The 20,352-nt window shown below is 42.2% G+C and overlaps 1 protein-coding gene across 1 annotated transcript in view; it reads left to right on the top strand.

Moving 5' to 3' along the window:
- LOC132399380 (glucagon family neuropeptides-like) overlaps positions 1–19,823 on the top strand; it is a 50,089-nt gene extending 30,266 nt beyond the window's left edge. Inside the window, exons 2-8 of the mRNA XM_059979668.1 lie at positions 13,459–13,590; positions 13,827–13,934; positions 16,614–16,748; positions 17,191–17,298; positions 17,763–17,894; positions 18,309–18,429; positions 19,474–19,823. Coding sequence (XP_059835651.1) covers positions 13,834–13,934; positions 16,614–16,748; positions 17,191–17,298; positions 17,763–17,894; positions 18,309–18,429; positions 19,474–19,482 — 606 coding nt within the window. The 5' untranslated portion in view covers positions 13,459–13,590; positions 13,827–13,833 and the 3' untranslated portion in view covers positions 19,483–19,823. The remainder of the gene's footprint in view (positions 1–13,458; positions 13,591–13,826; positions 13,935–16,613; positions 16,749–17,190; positions 17,299–17,762; positions 17,895–18,308; positions 18,430–19,473) is intronic.
- Positions 19,824–20,352: the final 529 nt, after the last annotated feature.

Raw genomic sequence — 20,352 nt, 5'->3', positions numbered from 1 at the left:
TAGCGACTGGTATCCCGGAAACTAAAAGCCACAGCTCTAGCCTTCAAAACGGACTGGACCTCATAATTCATCCAAGGTTTCTGGTTAGTGAATACCCGGATCGTCTTGCGAGACACACAGTCCTCTGTGCATTTCCAGATGAAGTCTATGACAGCTGAGGCATACTCATCGAGGTTAGCTGCCGAGTCCTTGAATACTAACCCGTCCACCGATTCAAAGCAGTCACGGAGGACCTCATCCGTTTCCTCTGTCCAACGCGACACCACTTTTGACACCGTGACCTCCCGCTTCAGTTTCTGTTTGTAAGCCGGGAGGAGGAGTATGGCCTGATGGTCCGATTTTCCGAAGCGAGGTCGTGGGATGGAACGCAAGGCATCCTTGACCGCTGTGTAGTAGTGGTCAAGAATATTCGGGCCCCTAGTGGAGCAGGAGACATGTTGGTATAACTCTGGCAGCACTTTTCTGAGGTTGGCCTGATTAAAGTCCCCGGCCATAATGAGCAAAGCTTCCGGATACCTGGTCTCAAGTTCACTGATGTTGGCATACAGTGTATTCACAGCACTCTCCACGTCCGCCTGGGGGGAATGTAGACCACTGTCAGTATGACCGAGGTGAATTCCTATGGCAGGTAATAGGTAATAGGGATGACACTTCACCGACAGGTGTTCCAGGTCCGGACCGCAGGAGTTTGTCAGTGCCACTGTGCCGGGGCCCGGGCTGTTGATCGGGTTGGGCCCCGAAGCCGACAGTTAATCCCGGAGGGCCAGGCTGCCGGCTGAAACAAGTCCGTGAACCGAGTCACGGTTGCGGAAGCCTCCGCTCCAGCCGAGCCCCGGGTTCGATTTCCACGGTCGGCGGCAGAGGCCTCACTTCCGGCAGCTGTGGATGGCCATCAACGGGGCTCTACGATGGTCGTTCCGGGGAAGCATCTGGGGTACCTTGAGGTCTCCGACGTCACTTCTGTGTGGTCGTCTGCTTCGGTGCTAGTCGGAATGGGCCACGTCTCCAGGCACCATCAGTGACTTAACAAACCACACACTGATGGTTTCGTTATTGTTGCTGGCAACTTCAACCATGCTAACTAAAAACCCCTGCCAAATTGCTACTAGAGGTGAGAACACATTAGATCAGGTTTTTACCAACATTCCCGCTACAAAGCTGCTCCTCACACCCACCTCAGATTCTTTGACCACTTACCTGTTAGGCTAATTCCTGCATACCGAGCATTGACAGGTAAAATAGTTCAAAGGAAGAAAAAGACCTGGCCAGAAGCAGCAGCCTCACTGTTACGGGATTGTTTTGAAAACAAGGATTGGAACAGTTCAGGAAGGCTTCTACCTATGACCATCACATTAACATCGACGAATACTCGAGATCTGTGACCGGCTACATAGAGGAGAGCTCTGAGGATGTCACTGTTTGCGGTGGCCATGGTTGACAGCAGAGGTCCAAGCATGGCTGAGAGATCAGGATGCTGCCTTCAGGTCAGAGGATATGTTAGCTCTCAGATCAGCACCAGCTGTGCTTTTTGCACCATTAGGAAGGCTAAACTGGATTATTCACAGAGCATACATAGCCATTTCTGTGACACCAGAGTCGTGAGGCACATGTGGCAGGGCATTCAGACCATAACAGTCTACAAGTCCATCCTACATGTCAACAACAGTGGCACTTCAATCCTGATAGGCTGAATGTCTTTTATATTCAGTCTGATGCATGGAATGATGTGCCGGTGAGGGAGGACCCCTCTTCCACCACCTCCCCCACCCCCAAAGGCCACAGCTGATCTGAGCAAGATCTTCAGGCATCAAGGCAGCCACCATCACCCAGTGCCCAAAGGGGTGACAACAACCTGCTTCAATGACTAGGGTACAGTCACACCGTCTTCAATAAAAATTAAGTGCTTTGAGCATCTGATTATGGATCACATTAATTCCCACATTCATGCTACTTTGGACCCTTTCCAGTTAACTTATCATTCAAATCAGTCCACTGATGATTGCATAGCCTGTGCTCTGCACTCTGTCATGTCCCACCTGGAAAATGGTGCCTCATGGGCCAGGATGCTGCTTATTGACATAAGTTCAGCATTCAATACAATCATGCCACAGAAAGCTGGTGTTTAACTGCCCTCGTTGGGTCTCAACACCCCTCTCTGTTACTGGATCCTGAACTACTTGACAGAAACATTTCTAGCTCCTGTAATGGTGCGCACTGACAGATGACTGAACCCAGGTGTGGAGGAGCGGCACACTCCCATGCAGACACAAACAAACGTTAACTCATAGGAATTCCAACAGACTGTCAGTGGCTTGGACAAGCGACACCGCAAGACGAATCATTCTTGAAACACAAGGATCCCTTGATAAACACTAATTGGCAGTCCGCAGCACAGCATGAGGATAATCAAAATAAACTTGAAAAGATTAAACAGAAACTACAATGGCTTAGCAATTTCAGATAAGACGACAATTAACAAATACAGGTGCACAGGTCCACAGGGCTCATGACAATACCTCACTCCCTAAGACCAGCACCTGATGTCCCAGGGACCCCGGGAACTCAATACAGGGCTGGTAAACTCGAGACAGACCTATTGCTTTCGAGAAGGACTGGCAAACTCCAGCTAGATCTGATGGTTTCAAGTCAGGGCTGGTAAACTCATGACAGACCTGATGCTCTCAAGACAGGGCTGGTAAACTTGGGACAATCGCAAATAATTCAGAAACATGGAATCAAACTCTGGAACATGGAATATGCCATGGAAACCTGGAGGGGAAAGCGAGACTCTGGGAACCTTGACAACCTTGAACATAGACTAGAGAAGCTCAGAACATGGACTTGAGGAACTCAGAAGGTAGCCTCAGGAAACTCGGAACGTAAACTTGGGAAACTCGGAATGCAGCCTCGGGAATAGGAAGTACCCTTGCCTCCTGCTGAAGGAAGTCCATGCCGCTGTTGGACCTCTGCTGGGTCCATTTATGTTGAGGTCTTACTGTTGTGATGTGCGCTGACAGACAATTGAATTCAGGTGCAGAGAAATGACAGACTCCCATGTAGGGACAGAAACAAGAGTTTAGTAATAGGATTTTCAACAGAATGTCAGTAGTTTGACTCAGTGATACCACGAGACAAATCATTCTTGGAAAACAAGGACCCAGTGATATGCGCTAATCAGGAATCCACTTAATTAATCACAGTAAGTGGAAAGCTTGTGCAAGGCTCATGACAAACTCCATCACACTAAGCACCTGTGCTTCCTAGGACTGAGTGGTGAGCCTGCTGTTGTTCATGCTGCTGATGCATGACTGCACAGCCAGATCCAGTTCAAACTGAATTACCAAGCTCTCTGATGACACAAGAGTCATCGACGATGACAGTGAGAGAGTGGCTGATGGAATGTCGCGAGCACAACAACTTGCACCTCAATGTGGACAAGACCAAAGAGATGATTTTGGACTTTAGGAAGGTGATGGCTGACTATTCCTCACTGCACATACATGACTCCTGCATGGAGAGAGTTAGGAGCATCAAGTGAACATAATGGATGATCTCACCTGGTCCCCAAATACCACGATGTTGATTAAAAAAAATAGTAGCATCTCTCCTATTAAACATCAGCCTATTAAGTCTACTATGCTCTCTGTCACCACTCAGGTCTCATCATGTATAAAGCACCAGTAGCATTATACTGTTTAATTTTGAATTTGTATCATATATACACCTTATTATTTGTTAATTTATTTGTGGTAATACTACTTTAATGTAATGTGTGTGAGCTATACAGTAGCATGCAAAAGTTTGGGCACCCCTGGTCAAAATTTCTGTTACTGTGAATAGTTAAGTGAGTAGAAGATGAACTGATCTCCAAAAGTCATAGTTAAAGTTGAAACATTCTTTTCAATATTTTAAGCAAGATTAGTGTATTATTTTTGTTTTGTACAATTTTAGAGTGAAAAAAAGGAAAGGAGCACCATGCAAAAGTTTGGGTACCCAAGAGATCTGAACTCTCAGATAACTTTTACCAAGGTCTCCAACCTTAATTAGCTTGTTAGGGCTACAGCTTGTTCACAGTCATTGTTAGGAAAGGCCAGGTGATGCAAATTTCAAAGCTTTATAAATACCCTGACTCCTCCAACCTTGTCCCAACAATCAGCAGCATGGGCTCCTCTAAGCAGCTGCCTAGCACTCTGAAAATTTAAATAAATGATGCCTACAAAGCAGGAGAAGGCTATAAGAAGATAGCAAAGCATTTTCAGGTAGCCATTTCCTCAGTTCGTAATGTAATTAAGAAATGGCAGTTAACAAGAATGGTGGAGGTCAAGTTGAGGTCTGGAAGACCAAGAAAACTGCTCGTAGGATTGCTAGAAAGGCAAATCAAAACCCCCGTTTGACTGCAAAAGACCTTCAGGAAGATTTAGCAGACTCTGGAGTGGTGGTGCACTATTTTACTGTGCAGCGACACCTGCACGAATATGACCTTTATGGAAGAATCATCAGAAGAAAACCTTTCCTGCACCCTCACCACAAAATTCAGCATTAGAAGTTTGCAAAGGAACATCTAAACAAACCTGATGTATTTTGGAAACAAGCCCTGTGGACTGATGAAGTTAAAATAGAACTTTTTGACCGCAATGAGCAAAGGTATGTTTGGAGAAAAAAGCATGCAGAATTTCATGAAAAGAACATCTCTCTCCAACTGTTAAGCACGAGGGTGGATCGATCATGCTTTGGGCTTGTGTTGCAGCCAGTGGCATGGGGAACGTTTCACTGGTAGAGGGAAGAATGAATTCAATTAAATACCAGCAAATTCTGGAAACAAACATCACACTGTCTGTAAAAAAACTGAAGATGAAAAGAGGGTGGCTTCTGCAACAGGATAATGATCCTAAACACACCTCAAAATCCACAATGGACTACCTCAAGAGGCACAAGCTGAAGGTTTTGCCATGGCCCTCATAGTCCCCTGACCTAAACATCATTGAAAATCTGTGGATAGACCTCAAAAGAGCAGTGCATGCAAGACGGTCCAAGAATCTTACAGAACTAGAAGCCTTTTGCAAGGAAGAATGGGGAAAAATCCCCCAAACAAGAATTGAAAGACTCTTAGCTGGCTACAGAAAATACTTACAAGCTGTGATACTTGACAAAGGGGGTGTTACTAAGTACTGACCATGCAGAGTGCCCAAACTTTTGCTTTGGGCCTTTTCCTTTTTTGTTATATTGAAACTATAAAAGATGGAAATAAAAAAGTAATCTTGCTTAAAATATTGAAGAAATATGTCATCTTTAACTTTATGAACTTGAAAAGAGAAAACAATCACTATAGTAAAATGCAAGGAAAATCAGAGAAAAACAATTTGCTCATTCCTCTCTCTCCCCTCCCCTTCTCCCTTCCCCTTTCCCTCTCCCTCATCCTCACTCTCCTCCTCTCTTACTTTCTCCCATCTCTCTTAGGGATGCGATTATATTAATATATTCTCTGTAGCATCCACAATTGTCATATTAACAAAATAACCGTGTTAGTTTGTGATCATGCTAATCATGCAATTGACAGCCCTGGAGAGGATTAACATGTGACCTCATCAACACCAGTCAATTAATTGTAGATGCATCTGTCTGAAACAGAAAAAATAGAAGTTACTACTGAATAGTTCTTGTAGGGACTAGGTCCTGTCTTAGAAATGAGTACTCCTTCCATTATATTTTGTGGCACTTCTACTGTGCTAAATGAGATGAACACAGAACAGATCTAGTGCCTCAGACCAAGCATCTTTGAGGTATTGTATAGCATCGGCAGCAACTTAACTGTATTCTACCTTAATCTATAACTGTTATGACTTGGTGTATCCATTATTGTAGCTGCTGATCAACTCTAACTCAATGGAAGTATAGAAGACCATGCCAAGAACCAAGTGTACTGTACTAAAGTGAGGTATTAATGAAATAATCTAGTAAAAGTTAAAACAGACATGAATGCAAATTGCAACAACAAAGTATGTAATTATCTACAAGCAACAGTGCTGAATATATGATCCAACCCGATTTCTTCAGAAGCCTGCCATTGGCCAATATCCATATGAGAACAAGAAATGGTTGTATACACTGGACTGAGCTAAGGATATGGCCAACCAATACCTGGTAGTGATAAAGAAATCTGCAGTAACTCAAGCCAAGTTGTTCCGGAACAGTTATAATATTGGCATCTGCCCAACACTGCAAAAATTTTTAAGAATATCTTGTCTACAAAAATATGTGACACCAGCTATTCAGCCAATCATCAGCCATTTGTTTCTTTTCAGTAATTCACTATAAGCTACTTATTGATGCTCACCTTCAACTCCACCAGGACCACATGACTTCACCTGAACTTGGGCAAAATTGCTGTTTGCTTAATGTGAAATGAGTGTGACTGACTTGATGCTGATGGGGAGATGAAGAAAACTATTGACAGAAACAAAGGTGACTGGAAATGATGGAGGTCAATCATCTCACCTCTTTTGTTATGGAAGTCTCTCAGTTTAGCAAAATCATTTTCTGCAGCTTCATCAATACATTCACCTCTGTCATAAAGTCAGAAATGGAACATCTTCAGTGCTCATTTGCTTTGTCCATCTTAGCTAATGAAGAACAAGCATTAAATCTCGGACATCCGTCATGCCTGAGTTGATAAGAGGGAAGAAGCACTCAGTTATTTACAAAAGTAAGAATCCATCATCTGTGTTAATAGCCTGGGAGTCACCACTGAAAGTTAACTTAACTAGAGCAAGCAGTTAGGAAGGATGGTTAAAGAGCATTTACCTGGATAAGTACAGTTCCTGCATCACCAAAGAACTTAGACCATAGAAATCTACAGCACATTACAGGCCCTTCAGCCACAATATTGTGCCGACTATGTAACCTACTCCAGAAACTGCATAGAATTTCCCTACTGCATAGCCTTCTGTTTTCCTAAGCTCCAGGTACCTATTTAAGAGTCTCTTAAAAGTCCCTATTTTATCCACTTCCATCACTGCTGCCAGCAGTCCATTCCATGCTCCCATCACTCTCTGTGTGGAAAAACTTACTCCTGACATCCCCTTGGTACCTTTTTCCAAGCACCTTAAAACGATACCCCTTCATGTTAACCATTTCAGCCCTGGGAAAAAGCCTCTGGCTATCCACATGATCAATGGCCCTCATCATCTTATAAACTTGAAGTTGAACATCATCCTGGATAAAACAGCTCATGTTAAGGTAGCACTTGCCATCCTTCCATCTACCACCTGTGTACTTTGGCTGCGAGGTATACCAGCAACAAGATACTCTACAGATACTCACTAGGGCTACTTCTGCAGCAGCTCACAGACCTGCAGCTGATACCACCAAGAAGGAGAAAGGCTTTGGATCTATGGGAACATTATGACCTACATTTCCCCCTTCAAACTGTATCCATTCTATTTAGGATTATGTCCTCGTTCCTTCATCGTTGCTGGATCTGAATAGTGGAATTCCACTATCCAACAGAACTGTAAAACCATTCACAGGAAATTAGGGATGGGGAATAAAAATAAAGCTCAATTCTGGGAAAAAGAAGTCTAATTGACACCCCTGAATAACAGGAAGACAAAAATGTTATAAATCAACTGCAAAACAATAGGGTCTCAGGAACAGATGATATACCTACTGAGGTACCAGTGCTTGCTAGAGAGGAAATTCATAAGCAATTACACAGTCTCATCTCCCACTGTCATCATGTATGGAGGGAAATTTCTGATGGCAACCAAATTTTGAAAGGACTCTTTGGTGATGCATTCCATTGACTCAGAGGATTTAAAATGGTAGTAAGAAAGCATGTAGATTTGTTTCCTATGTTTCTCTTGGAATTTACACATGGCGAAAATCCTGCCCATTTCATCTCTCCCAGTTGTCTGTCATAGGGAAAGATGTGGAGAGGGTTTTCTTCAGCTGCTTCCTATCAGTGATTCAAGGGTTGCTCCTCAGATTGTAGAGTGGATGTTATCCACTTTGAAGCACCTTACTGGATCTCATGACAGGAAATGTAGTGGAGACGTAACCCAAATGCAAAGCAGCAGACGCAGTTTAGAGGTGAAAGATAACTTTAATAATACATCACAAAATAACCAGCTATGAGGGGACCACTAAAAGCAAAAGAGAACAGAATACAGCAGGCAACAAGGAAAATTTAGGCAGGGAGAGTGAAAACTAGGAGCGGCTGGTTTGGTGAATGAATGAGGACTATGAATGAGAAGTGGGGTTAAATATGCTGCAGGTGATGAGTCTAGAATGAGCAGCAGGCGAATCCTATTAGCTGGGTGGTGACAGCGAGGTGTCTGTACGTGCAGCCTAGGAAATATCAGTGGGAGCAGGCCTGACAGGACTCCCCCCCCCCCCCCCCCCCCACCGAACCGTTGGCTCAAGATGGCGCATGATGATCCACTTGAGCTTGATGGAATTCATTGATGAGTAATGGATCCAAGATATAGCTGGATGGCACCCAGGATCTCCTTTGCAGGCCATATCCTTCCCAGATGACCAGGTACTACACATCCCATCCACAGTGACAGGAATGCAGCAACTGGTTAACCATAGATACTGGAACACCTTCCACCATCCCAGGTTCAGGCCAGTTGAATAGTCTGTTGCCGACAGACTTGAGGCAGGACATGTGGAAGGTAGGTGTGACCCTGAGGGATGGTGGCAACTGCAGATGGCAAGTGACTGGAATGATGCCATGGGCGACCTTGAAGGAACCAATGAAATGAGATGAGAGCTTGCAGGAGTGGGTAAACAGGGGCAGATCTTGGGTGGACAGCCAAACACAGGCCCTATGTTGGAGTAGTCTGGCTGGACGCCATCAATGGTTGGCCTAGCAGTGGTAGGTGTGCTTGGTGGCTCGGATGGCCCTCCGTTTCCTCCTCTAATTATTCCGGCAGCAGGGCCCTGACGAATGGGACCTCCACCATGGGCTACTCTGTGGGGAACAGTGGGGGCCACGAGGCACTTCAAAGCGTGACATAGCTGTGGCAGAGGAGGTCTGTAAAATGTGGGACAGCTTGGCCTGGAGCAGATACTTAATCCATGGTTAGAGTGGTAAAACATTGCAGAAACTTCTCCACTTCTGAGTGGCTCTTTTATCTGAGCGTGGATATGATAACCAGTGGATAAATTCAATGAGGTGTGGAGGAAGGAGCAGAAGGCTTGCCTGAAGCTGGAGGCAAATTGTGAACCCTGGTCTGACACAATGTCCTGAGGAAAACTGTGCAGGTGAACTATATGTTGGAGAACCAGGTCCACCATCTCAGCGGCTGATGGAAGCTTGGGGAGAGCAATGAAGTGAGCTGTATTGGAGAACCAGTCCACCACTGTCATGATCATCATGGCCCCATCAGAAGGTAAATTACCCGTGATGAAATCCATGGTGATGTGGGACCAGGGGGGTCAAGGGGCTGGTTGGGGCTATTTGGAGGAAGTGGACCAGGTACACTGAGAGCAGTAATCTATATTCACAGTGGGCCACCAGAACTGGCGTTACAGAAAACCCAGAGTTCATCATGGGTTTGGATGGTTGGAGAGAGGTGAGGAGAAGGCCCACTGCAGTGTGTTGGAGTGCACAGCTGCTGGCACGTATATGCATTGGTCAGGTATGTTGGCCGAGGCAGGCCCATGTGTTAGGGCCTCGTGGATCTAGTTCTCAAGGTCCCAGATGATCAGGGTAAAAACCTGATGGGATGGAATGATGGGCTGAGGGTCAGTCTTCGTGTCAACTGGGTCAAATTAATGTGATAGGGTGTCCACCTTTGTGTTCTTGGAAATGGGTTGATAGGAGATGGTGAAGTTGAATTGTTCGAAGAAGAGGGCCCAGTGGGTTGAGTTGGCAGGTATGGATATGAGGTTCTAGTGGTTAATCCAGGTCAGGAGTGCTCTGTGATTCCCATCATGCAATGTCTCCATTTCTCTAAGGCCTATTTAATAGCTGGTAGCTCCTTCTCCTATTCCGAAACAGTGCTGTCTATGGTTCAATTTGCATGAGAAGAAGGGACAAGAGTGTGCCTTCCCATCTAGTCCTTGCTGGGAGAGGATGGCCTCAGTGCCCACGTCAGATACATCCACCTCTATCAGAAAAGGTCTGGAGGGGTTCAGATGGCCAAGGATGGGAACAGTGGTGAAGTGTCTCCTGAGCTCCTTGTGAGAGCGGTCTAAGGCAGCAGATCAGGTTATCTATGGGTACTGTAGATGAAATGGGTACTGATAAAATGGTGGAGCAAGTTGGAGAAGCCCAAGAAGCACTGTAGCTGTTTGAGGGTGCACGGTTGGGGTCATTCCATGATGGTGCGTACTTTCTTCTGAGTCCTGAGTTTGGAAGGACTTAATCCAGGAAGGAAATGACTGGAGAGTGGAATGAGCATTTTTCTAATTTGCAGCACAGTTGGTTTTTGGTTTTCTCAAGCTGCATGGGTCCTGGAGGCATTGCTGATGAGGACCCTGCAGTCTGAAATGTTTCAGGGAATGGAACTGGGGGTCTGGCCGATGATCTGGTGGGTTATTCCATAAGACACTTGTAAATACGGTGAGCCAGAGTGATGAGGCTTTTAAGATTGGTGGGCACCTCCCAGGTAAACAACCCCTCTTTCAAGTGCTCCAAAAAGCCAAGATGATAACGGGCATCAACACTTCCACATTCCATACTGGGTCACTCAGCAGTTTTCATTCATTCTGTCAGGAAAGGTGGAGGAGACTTGACCCAAAAACAGGGCGGAGAAGATTCAGTGCCGAATGATTACTTTAATAATATACCGCTAAATAACAAGCTAGGAGGACAACACAGGAGAGAACAATAACTAGTCATAACAGGTAACAAAGAATACTTTAAGCAGAGAGAATGAAAGCTAGGGGTGACTGGTTGAGGCCGGCTGGTTTGATAAGTGAACAAGATCTGTGGATGAGAACTGGGGTTAAATAGACTGCAGGTGACGAGTCTGGAATGAATGACAGGTGAGTTGGGGTGCCACAGTAGTGTAGCAGTTAGCGCAATGCTGTGACAGCTGGGGGGAGGGGGAATGGGGCATCAAAGTTCAGAGTTCAATCCCATCGTCCTTCAAAACAGTTTGTACGTCATCTCCATGGAATGGGAGCCATATCTCTAAATAAATAAATAATTCATACTGGCTGCGTGGCAACTGGCAGGTGTCAGCCGTAGTAGCAGGGCTGATATCCTACCTCCAATAAACCTCCCGAGTGTAGCTAATCTACAGGGTTTCTGGGAAACGTACAGTCAACATATGGACCCACTTAGAGGTTAAGCTTTAAGTTGCTGTCGACTTCTTCACTACAATGTATAGGAGAATGGGCCTTATACCTAATACGGGCAAAATAAAGGTCCTTAGTACGTCTCACCCTCTCCACCCTACCATTCCTAAATTTACCATAGAGAAGGATTAATGCAGTCAAAGAAGTAATTCTGAAACAGTCTTAGGGATAAGGGAAAGAATTTGTCATTGAATTGTGTATTTTTTCAGTAATCTTTAGGTAAATGTGGCAGCACCCCAAGAAATGTGGCTAGCTCACGAAATTTTTCTTTGAACACACGGGGGAGCTCTGATCCCGTCTTTTGCGTTTTTAAACGCTCGAGACGTGGGGGTGGGAATGCCACAGCAAATTTAAAAGTAATCACATGATAATTGCTTTAGGGATGTGACAGGAAATGCTAAATGATCATCCGCGGCCCCTCAGGACGCTGACAGCGTACAGTAAATGTGCGAAAGGATTTATGAGAATTCAGCTGTGCATTTTGTGGTTAATCACGTCTGGTCACATTTTATAGATCGAAAACAAGAACACGTGCTTATCATTTTACATTTTTAAAATGTAAACAATTCTCATAGTCGTGAACATCCATCACATTTTTATATTTTATAATTAATGCAAGGGACAGGCGTACTTGTGTGTTTGTTAATTTAACATGTTTAAAATTACATGCCGATTTGCGAACATGAGAAAACTTGTACAAATATCCTTCCGAGACAAGTTTTAACGTTCAGAGGACTTGACTTTTTCTAGTACGGAGAAGTAAGTCAAAAGATGTCACCGCTTCACGTGGTTTAAATGTTAAGGTCAAACGTCTAGGAATCTTTTGTCTCAAAGTGGTTTACCGGTTTCCTAACCTAATGCTACCCACGGTTTGGAAGATAGCGGTATAGAAGCCCGAAATCGACTTCAGGGTAGTATCCTGCAAGGTGCTCTGCGTGAGAAATCAGCTTGAAAGAATATGATCTTTCAAGCTGATTTCCCATGATATGCCCATGGCGAGAAGCGGTTAGTATGGAGGGACCTGGTGCTGTTTTCATGTACAGTATACCTCACTCAGTGTCATTGGCATTGAACAGTTTTATATTCCATGGAAGCGAGGTTCCAGGATTTGGGTTGTTAGTGCTGGCCAATGTACTCAATAATACGACAAATATTCAATTCGTATTAATTGCTGACAGTAGTAGTCGCAATGCCATTACACGGCAAGTAACAAACGTTTTTGGAATATATTGATCTGATTGATTACAAAGTAAAGTGCTTTGGATTTGATAATTAACACCATTAGGCAACAGAGGACAAAGATATAAGTTTTGTTGCATTTCAACCAAAGTTCTTATAATAATATTAAACATTGGAAGACAACCTAAGGGTCTAGAGCATTACAACATCCTTCGGGTTGCACCGAAATGCGATCTCATACAACATTAAAACAGTAGTTTAAAGCTAACTCGCTGCTTGCTGCAAGGGGAATGGTGAGATGTTCTGACACTTCGGGACTGAACATCAAACTATGTTGACGTTGCTTGGCTTTCCCCCCCTTCCATTGATTTTGTATCATAATGATTCCCTGAAGTTTCCGCTTTGTCACCGTAGACAGCGCGATCATTCCGGTAATAGATTTCATCAACACAGATCAATGCCTGCAAGTCATAGTTTCAAAATCCTTCTCCACAAATTTCACTTTACACCTATTCTACATTGTTTTCCCGAATAACGAATCGTCCTGCATTGTTTATTAGTTTTATTCTTGTTGCACATTTGAGTTGTTATTTTTCTCTGCTTAATAATCCTGAATACGCCTTGTTAAGTACTGGCACCAAAACCAGCGCAGTGGAATTTTTAATTTTCCATGTTTATGAGTGGGTTATGACTTTGGTCAGATAAACGACGAGGAAGAGTGTTATATTCCGGGAGGAATATCGCAAGCTGATGACGTCTATTCGTGATACATGGTCTTAACGTGACTTGCACCGACTCTGAAAAGGGAAGCAGTCTGATTCATGAATAAAAATCCGAGTGCAAGTGTATAACAAACAATAGTTCATAAAAAAAGATAAGATGTAGACAAATGTTTACAAAGACATCTGTTGCTATGTGCATTTCAAACATTGTTTGCGAAGATTTCTGATAATTGCATATATATAATAGTGCAGAACGGTGGCAAGTTGAACGGCATCAGAACCTCAGCGTCGCCTCAGTGAATTGCCGAGAGGAAGATTTTTCAGATTCAGAAGTAAACCTGGACCAGATCGTGTACAACACTCAACCAAACTGCAATAGGTATGTGAGAGCCAGCAAAGTTAGCCAGCGACCTAACTGCTGGGCGCTTCTGTTTTATCACAAGATAGGAAATAGAAAATTGATTTGTTTTTTTAAAGAAAGCCCAATGTATATTTTTATAACTTCTTTCTCCAATATCAAGTTAAAATGTTCATCAAACCGAATGCATATTTTCTACAGAGCAGTTAAATGTGAATTTTTCTTTTGTTTTTAAACTTTTGATATTTGCTCCGCAGATTAAGAATGTCCAACAAAGCGACAATAGCATTCATGGTTGTGTATGGAATCATAATGCATTGCAATGTCTACTGTGCACCGACCGGAATGGAGTACCCGGGACTCAGGTAGGAACTCCGTTAGTTTTTTTTTTGGTGGAGTTCACTCTTCCTGCGCGTACTTTACTGGTTTGGACATTTACCTTGTTGACAGTTCCTTTTATCCGCCTTCTTTGCCGTATTCTCCCTTTTAAGTTACTGGTTCGAGTAGGTAAGCAGATCATCTTTCCAATGTGGCTTACTTGTTGACAGCGAGCGATCCCGGGCGCCCCGCTCCGGCGATGCCTCTTGATTTTTATCTCCCAGTCTTCATTCGCAACGTGGGAGACAGGGAGGGATGAGGTGCAGGCGAAGAGCAGAGAAAGAGAGAGAGAAAAAGTGAGTGTAAGTGAGTGTGAGTGTGTGTGTGTGTGTGTGTGTGTGAGAGAGAGAGAGAGAAGAGAGAGAGAGAGAGAGAGAGAGAGAGAGAGAGAGAGAAAGAGAGAGAGAGAGAGGAGAGAGAGAGAGAGAGAGAGAGAGAGAGAGAGAGAGAGAGAGAGAGGGGATGATGATAATTACAAAGGGATTGAGATTTAAAGCAGTGTTACGGACACGCACGAGAAGGTAAATATGCAACTAAAATAGAAAGAAACTGGAACCGGAAACCTGGATAAGTTAAAAAGGAACTGGAACGACTGAATGGACGATGTGAAAAAGCAGACATATAAGGTACTGCATATTTAATCTTGTTATCTGTTAACAAATGTGCCGGGGCACTCCTTGTGCTGGTAGGATTTTTTTTTCTCTCTGTTTTTCTCCGTTCAGCAAATTTTACACCAGGTGTTAATTCATTTCCGTGTCGCGATAGAGGATGATTGGAGCCATAGAAAGGTCGCTTCAAGGGATCGCTTCTCAGATGTTATCGAAAGTGATATGCCAAAGCTTGTTTTGTTTAGGAATTACAGTCTGTAACGTGCTGGCGACCTTTCAGCTCCATTAATCAGATGTAAGAGAGGGAATCGAGTAATTAGTCTACATGCTGAAGAGCCAGTGCCTATCGCTGTGGGTTGACGGGGCGGCACAGGAAGTCGAGATGCTTGGTTCTGTAGTTCGGTGTGATGGAGTTGATTGCTTGGTAAATTGAATGTAGAGATTTAACCAAATGGAAGTCCCGAGAGAGTCAGTGTGAAATCGCGTCAATTACAGTCAGAGGGCGAGTTGGAGGAAGTGCAGACTATTGTTGCAAAGAGAGGGTTACCGCATTGGTCCAAGAGGGTTTATTAGTGTGAACTGCAGACTGGAAAAATAGAGTTGATAGCCAGTCTGGAGCTAACCGATTCTTAACAACTGATTTAACACGTCTATTTCCTGATGAAATCTTCAACAGTTATTGAGGTACTACCTTTTTACTTAAAAAATGCTGCTACTTTCTTAACATTAAGGTTAAAATGTACGCAATTGTGAATATTATTTATTTTGGAGTACGTACACAGGAAAGTTGGATTTTTAAAATGTGTATTAGCTTGTAGATAATGATAAAACGATTCGTTTATTTGATCAGCCCACAAATTAGGAAATAACCTCTGCAGGGTTCTCAGGTTTCCAGTAAACCGAGAGGGGCCTAAAACGCACCCGCGTGTCGACATGTTGACCCTGCAATTACCCGCGAGTTTCCTTTATGTCAGAATCACCGGCCTTGCGATTGAAAATGGGGGTTACTAGTTAAAATATCAAACCACAATCTCGGAAAGCCATTCGTTGAGTAGATGAGTACGTCGGCGCCAATGTAACACGACTTTTACGACATTGCCTAAAGCTTCGGTACTGTTTGACGTTTAATTCATCGTATCCGGAGAATTGTGGGTCAAAAGCAAGAAACGCCTGATTGTGATTTACTTCTGTTCATCGTCTTGCCTTAATGATGGGTTTGGCTATCTGCCCTAATATTTCGTTATATGGCTTTGCGTCAAGTACTGTTTGATAATCTCGTATGAACTGTTTCGATACGTTTTGCTACGTTAATAGCGTCAAATAAATATAAGTTCTTATTCTACAAAGGTTGATTGGCACGCTTGTTTTCGTTCCGGACTCCAAAGATGATCGCCATAAACTGTTTTTTTTTACCAGTTATATAAACTAACAATTGACTGTCAATATTTACAACAGTCGCTGACAGCACAAAGTTTTTTTCGTTTGTGCTTATTACTGTAAAAACGCTACAGGGGTAAACATGAAGACCAATTGTGATTTTACATTTGTTCTTCTGGTGAAATATAAATTGATTAAAGTTTTGAAATCTCCCCGCATCATACCCCGCATCATCCCTTAGGGGAAAAACTTCGAACATTTTAAACATAAATTTCATCCCATCATAAAAGCTATGCAATCGGCTTTACGGAGTCTGCTTAAATTATTCAAGTTCTCGAATTCTCTGGGGAATAAGGCAGCGCACAATATCAGAAAGATTCGTATAGCGCCGGTAGATTTCGATTTCCAGGGTTATGAATTACTTATGGAACTGAAGATAGACGGACCAAGTTGGGCAGCGCTTGCTAGTTCGCTCACGTCTGATGTGGGTCCCGGTAGACTCCTACATCAATGCCCTAATCTCTGTACTAAGCAAAGCTCATCCACGGCTATGAAAAAGAAGTAAATGACACCCAGAAAGCAAATGCAAAGCAAATGAATGTTCATCACCAATCATTTCTCTGTCAATTCACTGTTTACCAAATCGCATATATAGATCTTCATCTTTTTGATCCTTTCTAGGGACGAAGATGAGGCATATGATGAAAAAGGAAACTCACTACCCGATTTGACCTATGAAACTGATGGAAATGGCATCCGAACTCCTTCATCGATGATTTATGACCAAAAAACGTTATACAATCTGCCGGAGAAAAGGTGATATTATTTAATATTTGTGTGAAAATATTTGAAGTGCTCTCCCGACTTTTGATAATAGCTTTGTGTGGGTGTTTATATATTATTTGTACATTTATTTATTAGATGCTCATTTTAAGATGTGAATAATTTAAAAAGAACTAAATTATTATGGCACCCCTTTACGAGTTATATGTCAACCAGATGTGCATAAGACGGACTTCATAAAATAGCATAAATTTATGCTAATCAATTCAATAATTAAGATGCCAGACCCGTTCAGAAAGCTCTGCACTGTCTTGCAATTCAAACACCTGCAATATCAAACGTTCTATTGACGTAAAATATATGAAAAAGGATTTATTAACATTATCAGTAAATCTAGAATCTATTTTAACAAGTAATCTTTAACATTTAATTCTGATCGTGGATCATTGATTCGTTCTTGTGTTGTGGATTTCAGAACGGGGAGAAGTGCTGACATGATGTTTAATAAACAGCTAAGCAACGCTTTGACAAGCGGATATGTAAGAGACTTTCTAAAGTCACACTTTATGAAAAAACGCGATGGGTAAGCTTCTGACATTCAGAAATCATGTGTGTAAATTGTATATGTTAATATTTTTAAACGTCCTGCAATACGCATTGTTCATCATATTGAACTATTTCCTTTTTATTATTTTCTCCACTTTCCTTGCTATTGTCTACCTTCATTTGTTGAAGCCACTTTCCCTACAGCGCCACCATCACCCTCTCCAACCACTCCTCTCCACCCCCCCCCCCCATTAATGCTGTTTACATTTGTCGTGAAGATTCCGGAAGTCGCTGTTCATAAACACATTGTACCTTATTCAATATTGGTTGGGTAAATACCCAACAAGTACGTAGCAGTTCTTTCAAATTAAAGTTCACCATCCAACAAATCGCCCCCGTTCATCATTCATGGAGCAAATTGGTAAAGTCATGGGATGAGTTTAGTGCAGACTGTGCTTTGTTAAAAGGTCTTGGAGTCTTGATTTTACTTTTCATCTGCAGTGGCAGCAATGTTGAGAAGGATACGGAACCCTTGTCAAAGCGACATTCCGATGGCATCTTTACCGACAGCTACAGCCGCTACAGGAAACAGATGGCTGTCAAGAAATACCTGGCAGCTGTCCTGGGGAAAAGGTATAAACAAAGGGTTAAAAATAAAGGACGCCGAGTATTCTATTTGTAGCGACGAGTGACTACCCACCTTGTGTATACAGCCCTATCCAAGATTCGGTTCAAACGACTGAATAATCATCGCTCCTCTGTTATTTAAACATGTATTTATGTATGAAGTAAAGCCATTAAAACGAATATTTTGATAAAAATATTGTTTTTTTGTAAAACACTATAGAACGCACAGATTTACTTTGTGAATGGTTCCTTTTGGGTTATATATTGCAGAGCAGATAAAGTGTGCACAAGAACAATATCCGTCTGAGCGGCTGGTTTTATACGAAATACATAGCTATATTGGGATATTGTTTCTTTTTGTGTGTGCTTATATTGTATTCAAACTAAAATTAAAAAGATAGTGTTTTTCATCCATAACAGCCCTGAAGATATTAATATTCTCCAAATTTTCGAGGACATATTCTTTGATGCCCTGCTTAGTCTGCTTGAATGGGTTTATGGTATTGGTTTGGGAGAATTGCTGCAGCAGATGCCCTTGTCGGTGAGTTCCAGCATAGGCTGCTTACACACGAGACAAATTAAAGGGCGCTGGCCCCATTACTAAATAGCTTCTCGATGTTATCTTAATGAACTTCAAACTCACATGTCGTCTGGAGTCACCATATAGTAAAAATAACGGTGAAACCTAGGAACAGATGTCACGGAAAGACGAACCTTTCCTGAGTTACCAAAGTGTGATGCACGACTCTATTAAAAGGTGGTTCTCTCATTTATCGTCGATAGCAGATAAACAATAAATAGGACGTAAGGAATCAAAAAAACACGAATGCTAGAATCACCTTCTAACAATCACATCATATAAGGTGTCTACCCACGATTTAAAAAAATATTGATTGTTTTTTTTACATCAATACGCAGCTGCATTTGCCTTAAGACATCTCCAAACGAGGGCAGAGAGATTGAATATTGCAGATCACCTCACACAATGCTTTAGTGCTCTTATTTTGCACTGCACAAATAGGAAATGCAGCTTCGACTAAAACGTTAAATCACGGCAATCTCATTACAACCGGAGACAGGTGATCATCATCTTTTTCTGGGCATCAAACTGCGAATTAGCCTTTATCTTAAAATTCGCAACTTAAATAAGAATGACACCGACTATTATAAAACCAATATTTACACTTAAGGAACTAGGTTTCACTTTACTGAGGCGACTAAAACAGACATGTGAGTTTCAAAAGTTAGAGGACATTCGGGTTCAACGCGGAACGCATTTATTCGTGTATAACTGAGTATTGTCTATTATTGAATTACACGTGCTATAATCATTAAATTTCTGCTAATTATAAACGTGCTGGTCATGTGGAAGACTGATTGCTAAAGAAAGTCACCATGGAAAATAACAAAAAACAATTTGCTGTTTTAGTTTATTTGAAAAATTTTCGGTAGAAATAAGAACTAAACCAATCACAGGAAGGGCAGAGGTTGCATATATCCTTTTGGACAAAAAATGTAACTCATAGGCATTTGAATCTATGCCTGCATTAAATCAATCTTATTTTAATTTTGCATTCTCCTCCAGGCAAATTGACCCAGCAGGATGCAGCTTGCAGCTTTGGTGCCTTGATTCGTCATTTATATCGACATGAATTACGAGGGTTTATTTTTTTCTTTTTCTTTTAAAAGCGGCCCTACATTGCTGCAACACATCAGCTTACATTTGAGACTCTTACAGTTCGCGGATCTTGTGGTATTTCGTTGCAAAGTTGTGTTGAGTCGGTGATTTCTGTACCTCACTAAGTGTGGTGTTCAGCCTGTGAGACTACTAATTATTCTAAACACTTCAATAAAATGTTCTGCTTCGTTAATGTTCGCGTGACCAAACCACCTTATGTATAATTATAGGGACACGAGATGCCTTACTAAACTTTACACAGATTACAGACATTTGATCGATCTTGATTAAACAGTAATAGAAACCGCATTTCTGGACATCGTTTTATTTTGTGCAGTTGTGAAAATGGATGTATCTAAATGAGTTGAGGGGTGTAGCTTTAGATTTGATAGGATTCGATCATTAATATCTAAGAAAATCTGTCAAGTTTGAATTAATGCTCTTTCATAAACAATATCATCTAATTCTTTCATACATGCTGCCCTTATGTTGTAATTAATAATTTAAACTATCTCAATATTTTAAAAATATTTTGTGAAGGAACTAAAAAGGTTATTATATTGTGGAAAATAGGATATCTCCAACACCCAACAGAATTACCCATAATGTGTCTGATCTATAATAAAAGCTTACATAAATTCTGATAGCCCTTATGTTTGAACACCCCCATAATTAAATCTCACACTTCCCAATATATTAATCACTTTCAATGTTCTTTCCAATAAAAATTGATTTCTAAACAATGTAATCTCCATTCAGTTTGGGTCCCAAATGTAGTGAAGGTGT

The sequence above is a fragment of the Hypanus sabinus genome, chromosome 1 (assembly GCF_030144855.1).
Source record: "Hypanus sabinus isolate sHypSab1 chromosome 1, sHypSab1.hap1, whole genome shotgun sequence".
Lineage (NCBI taxonomy): Eukaryota > Metazoa > Chordata > Chondrichthyes > Myliobatiformes > Dasyatidae > Hypanus > Hypanus sabinus.
Note: the sequence above shows the minus strand (reverse complement) of the source record. Positions and strands in the feature narration are given on the sequence as shown.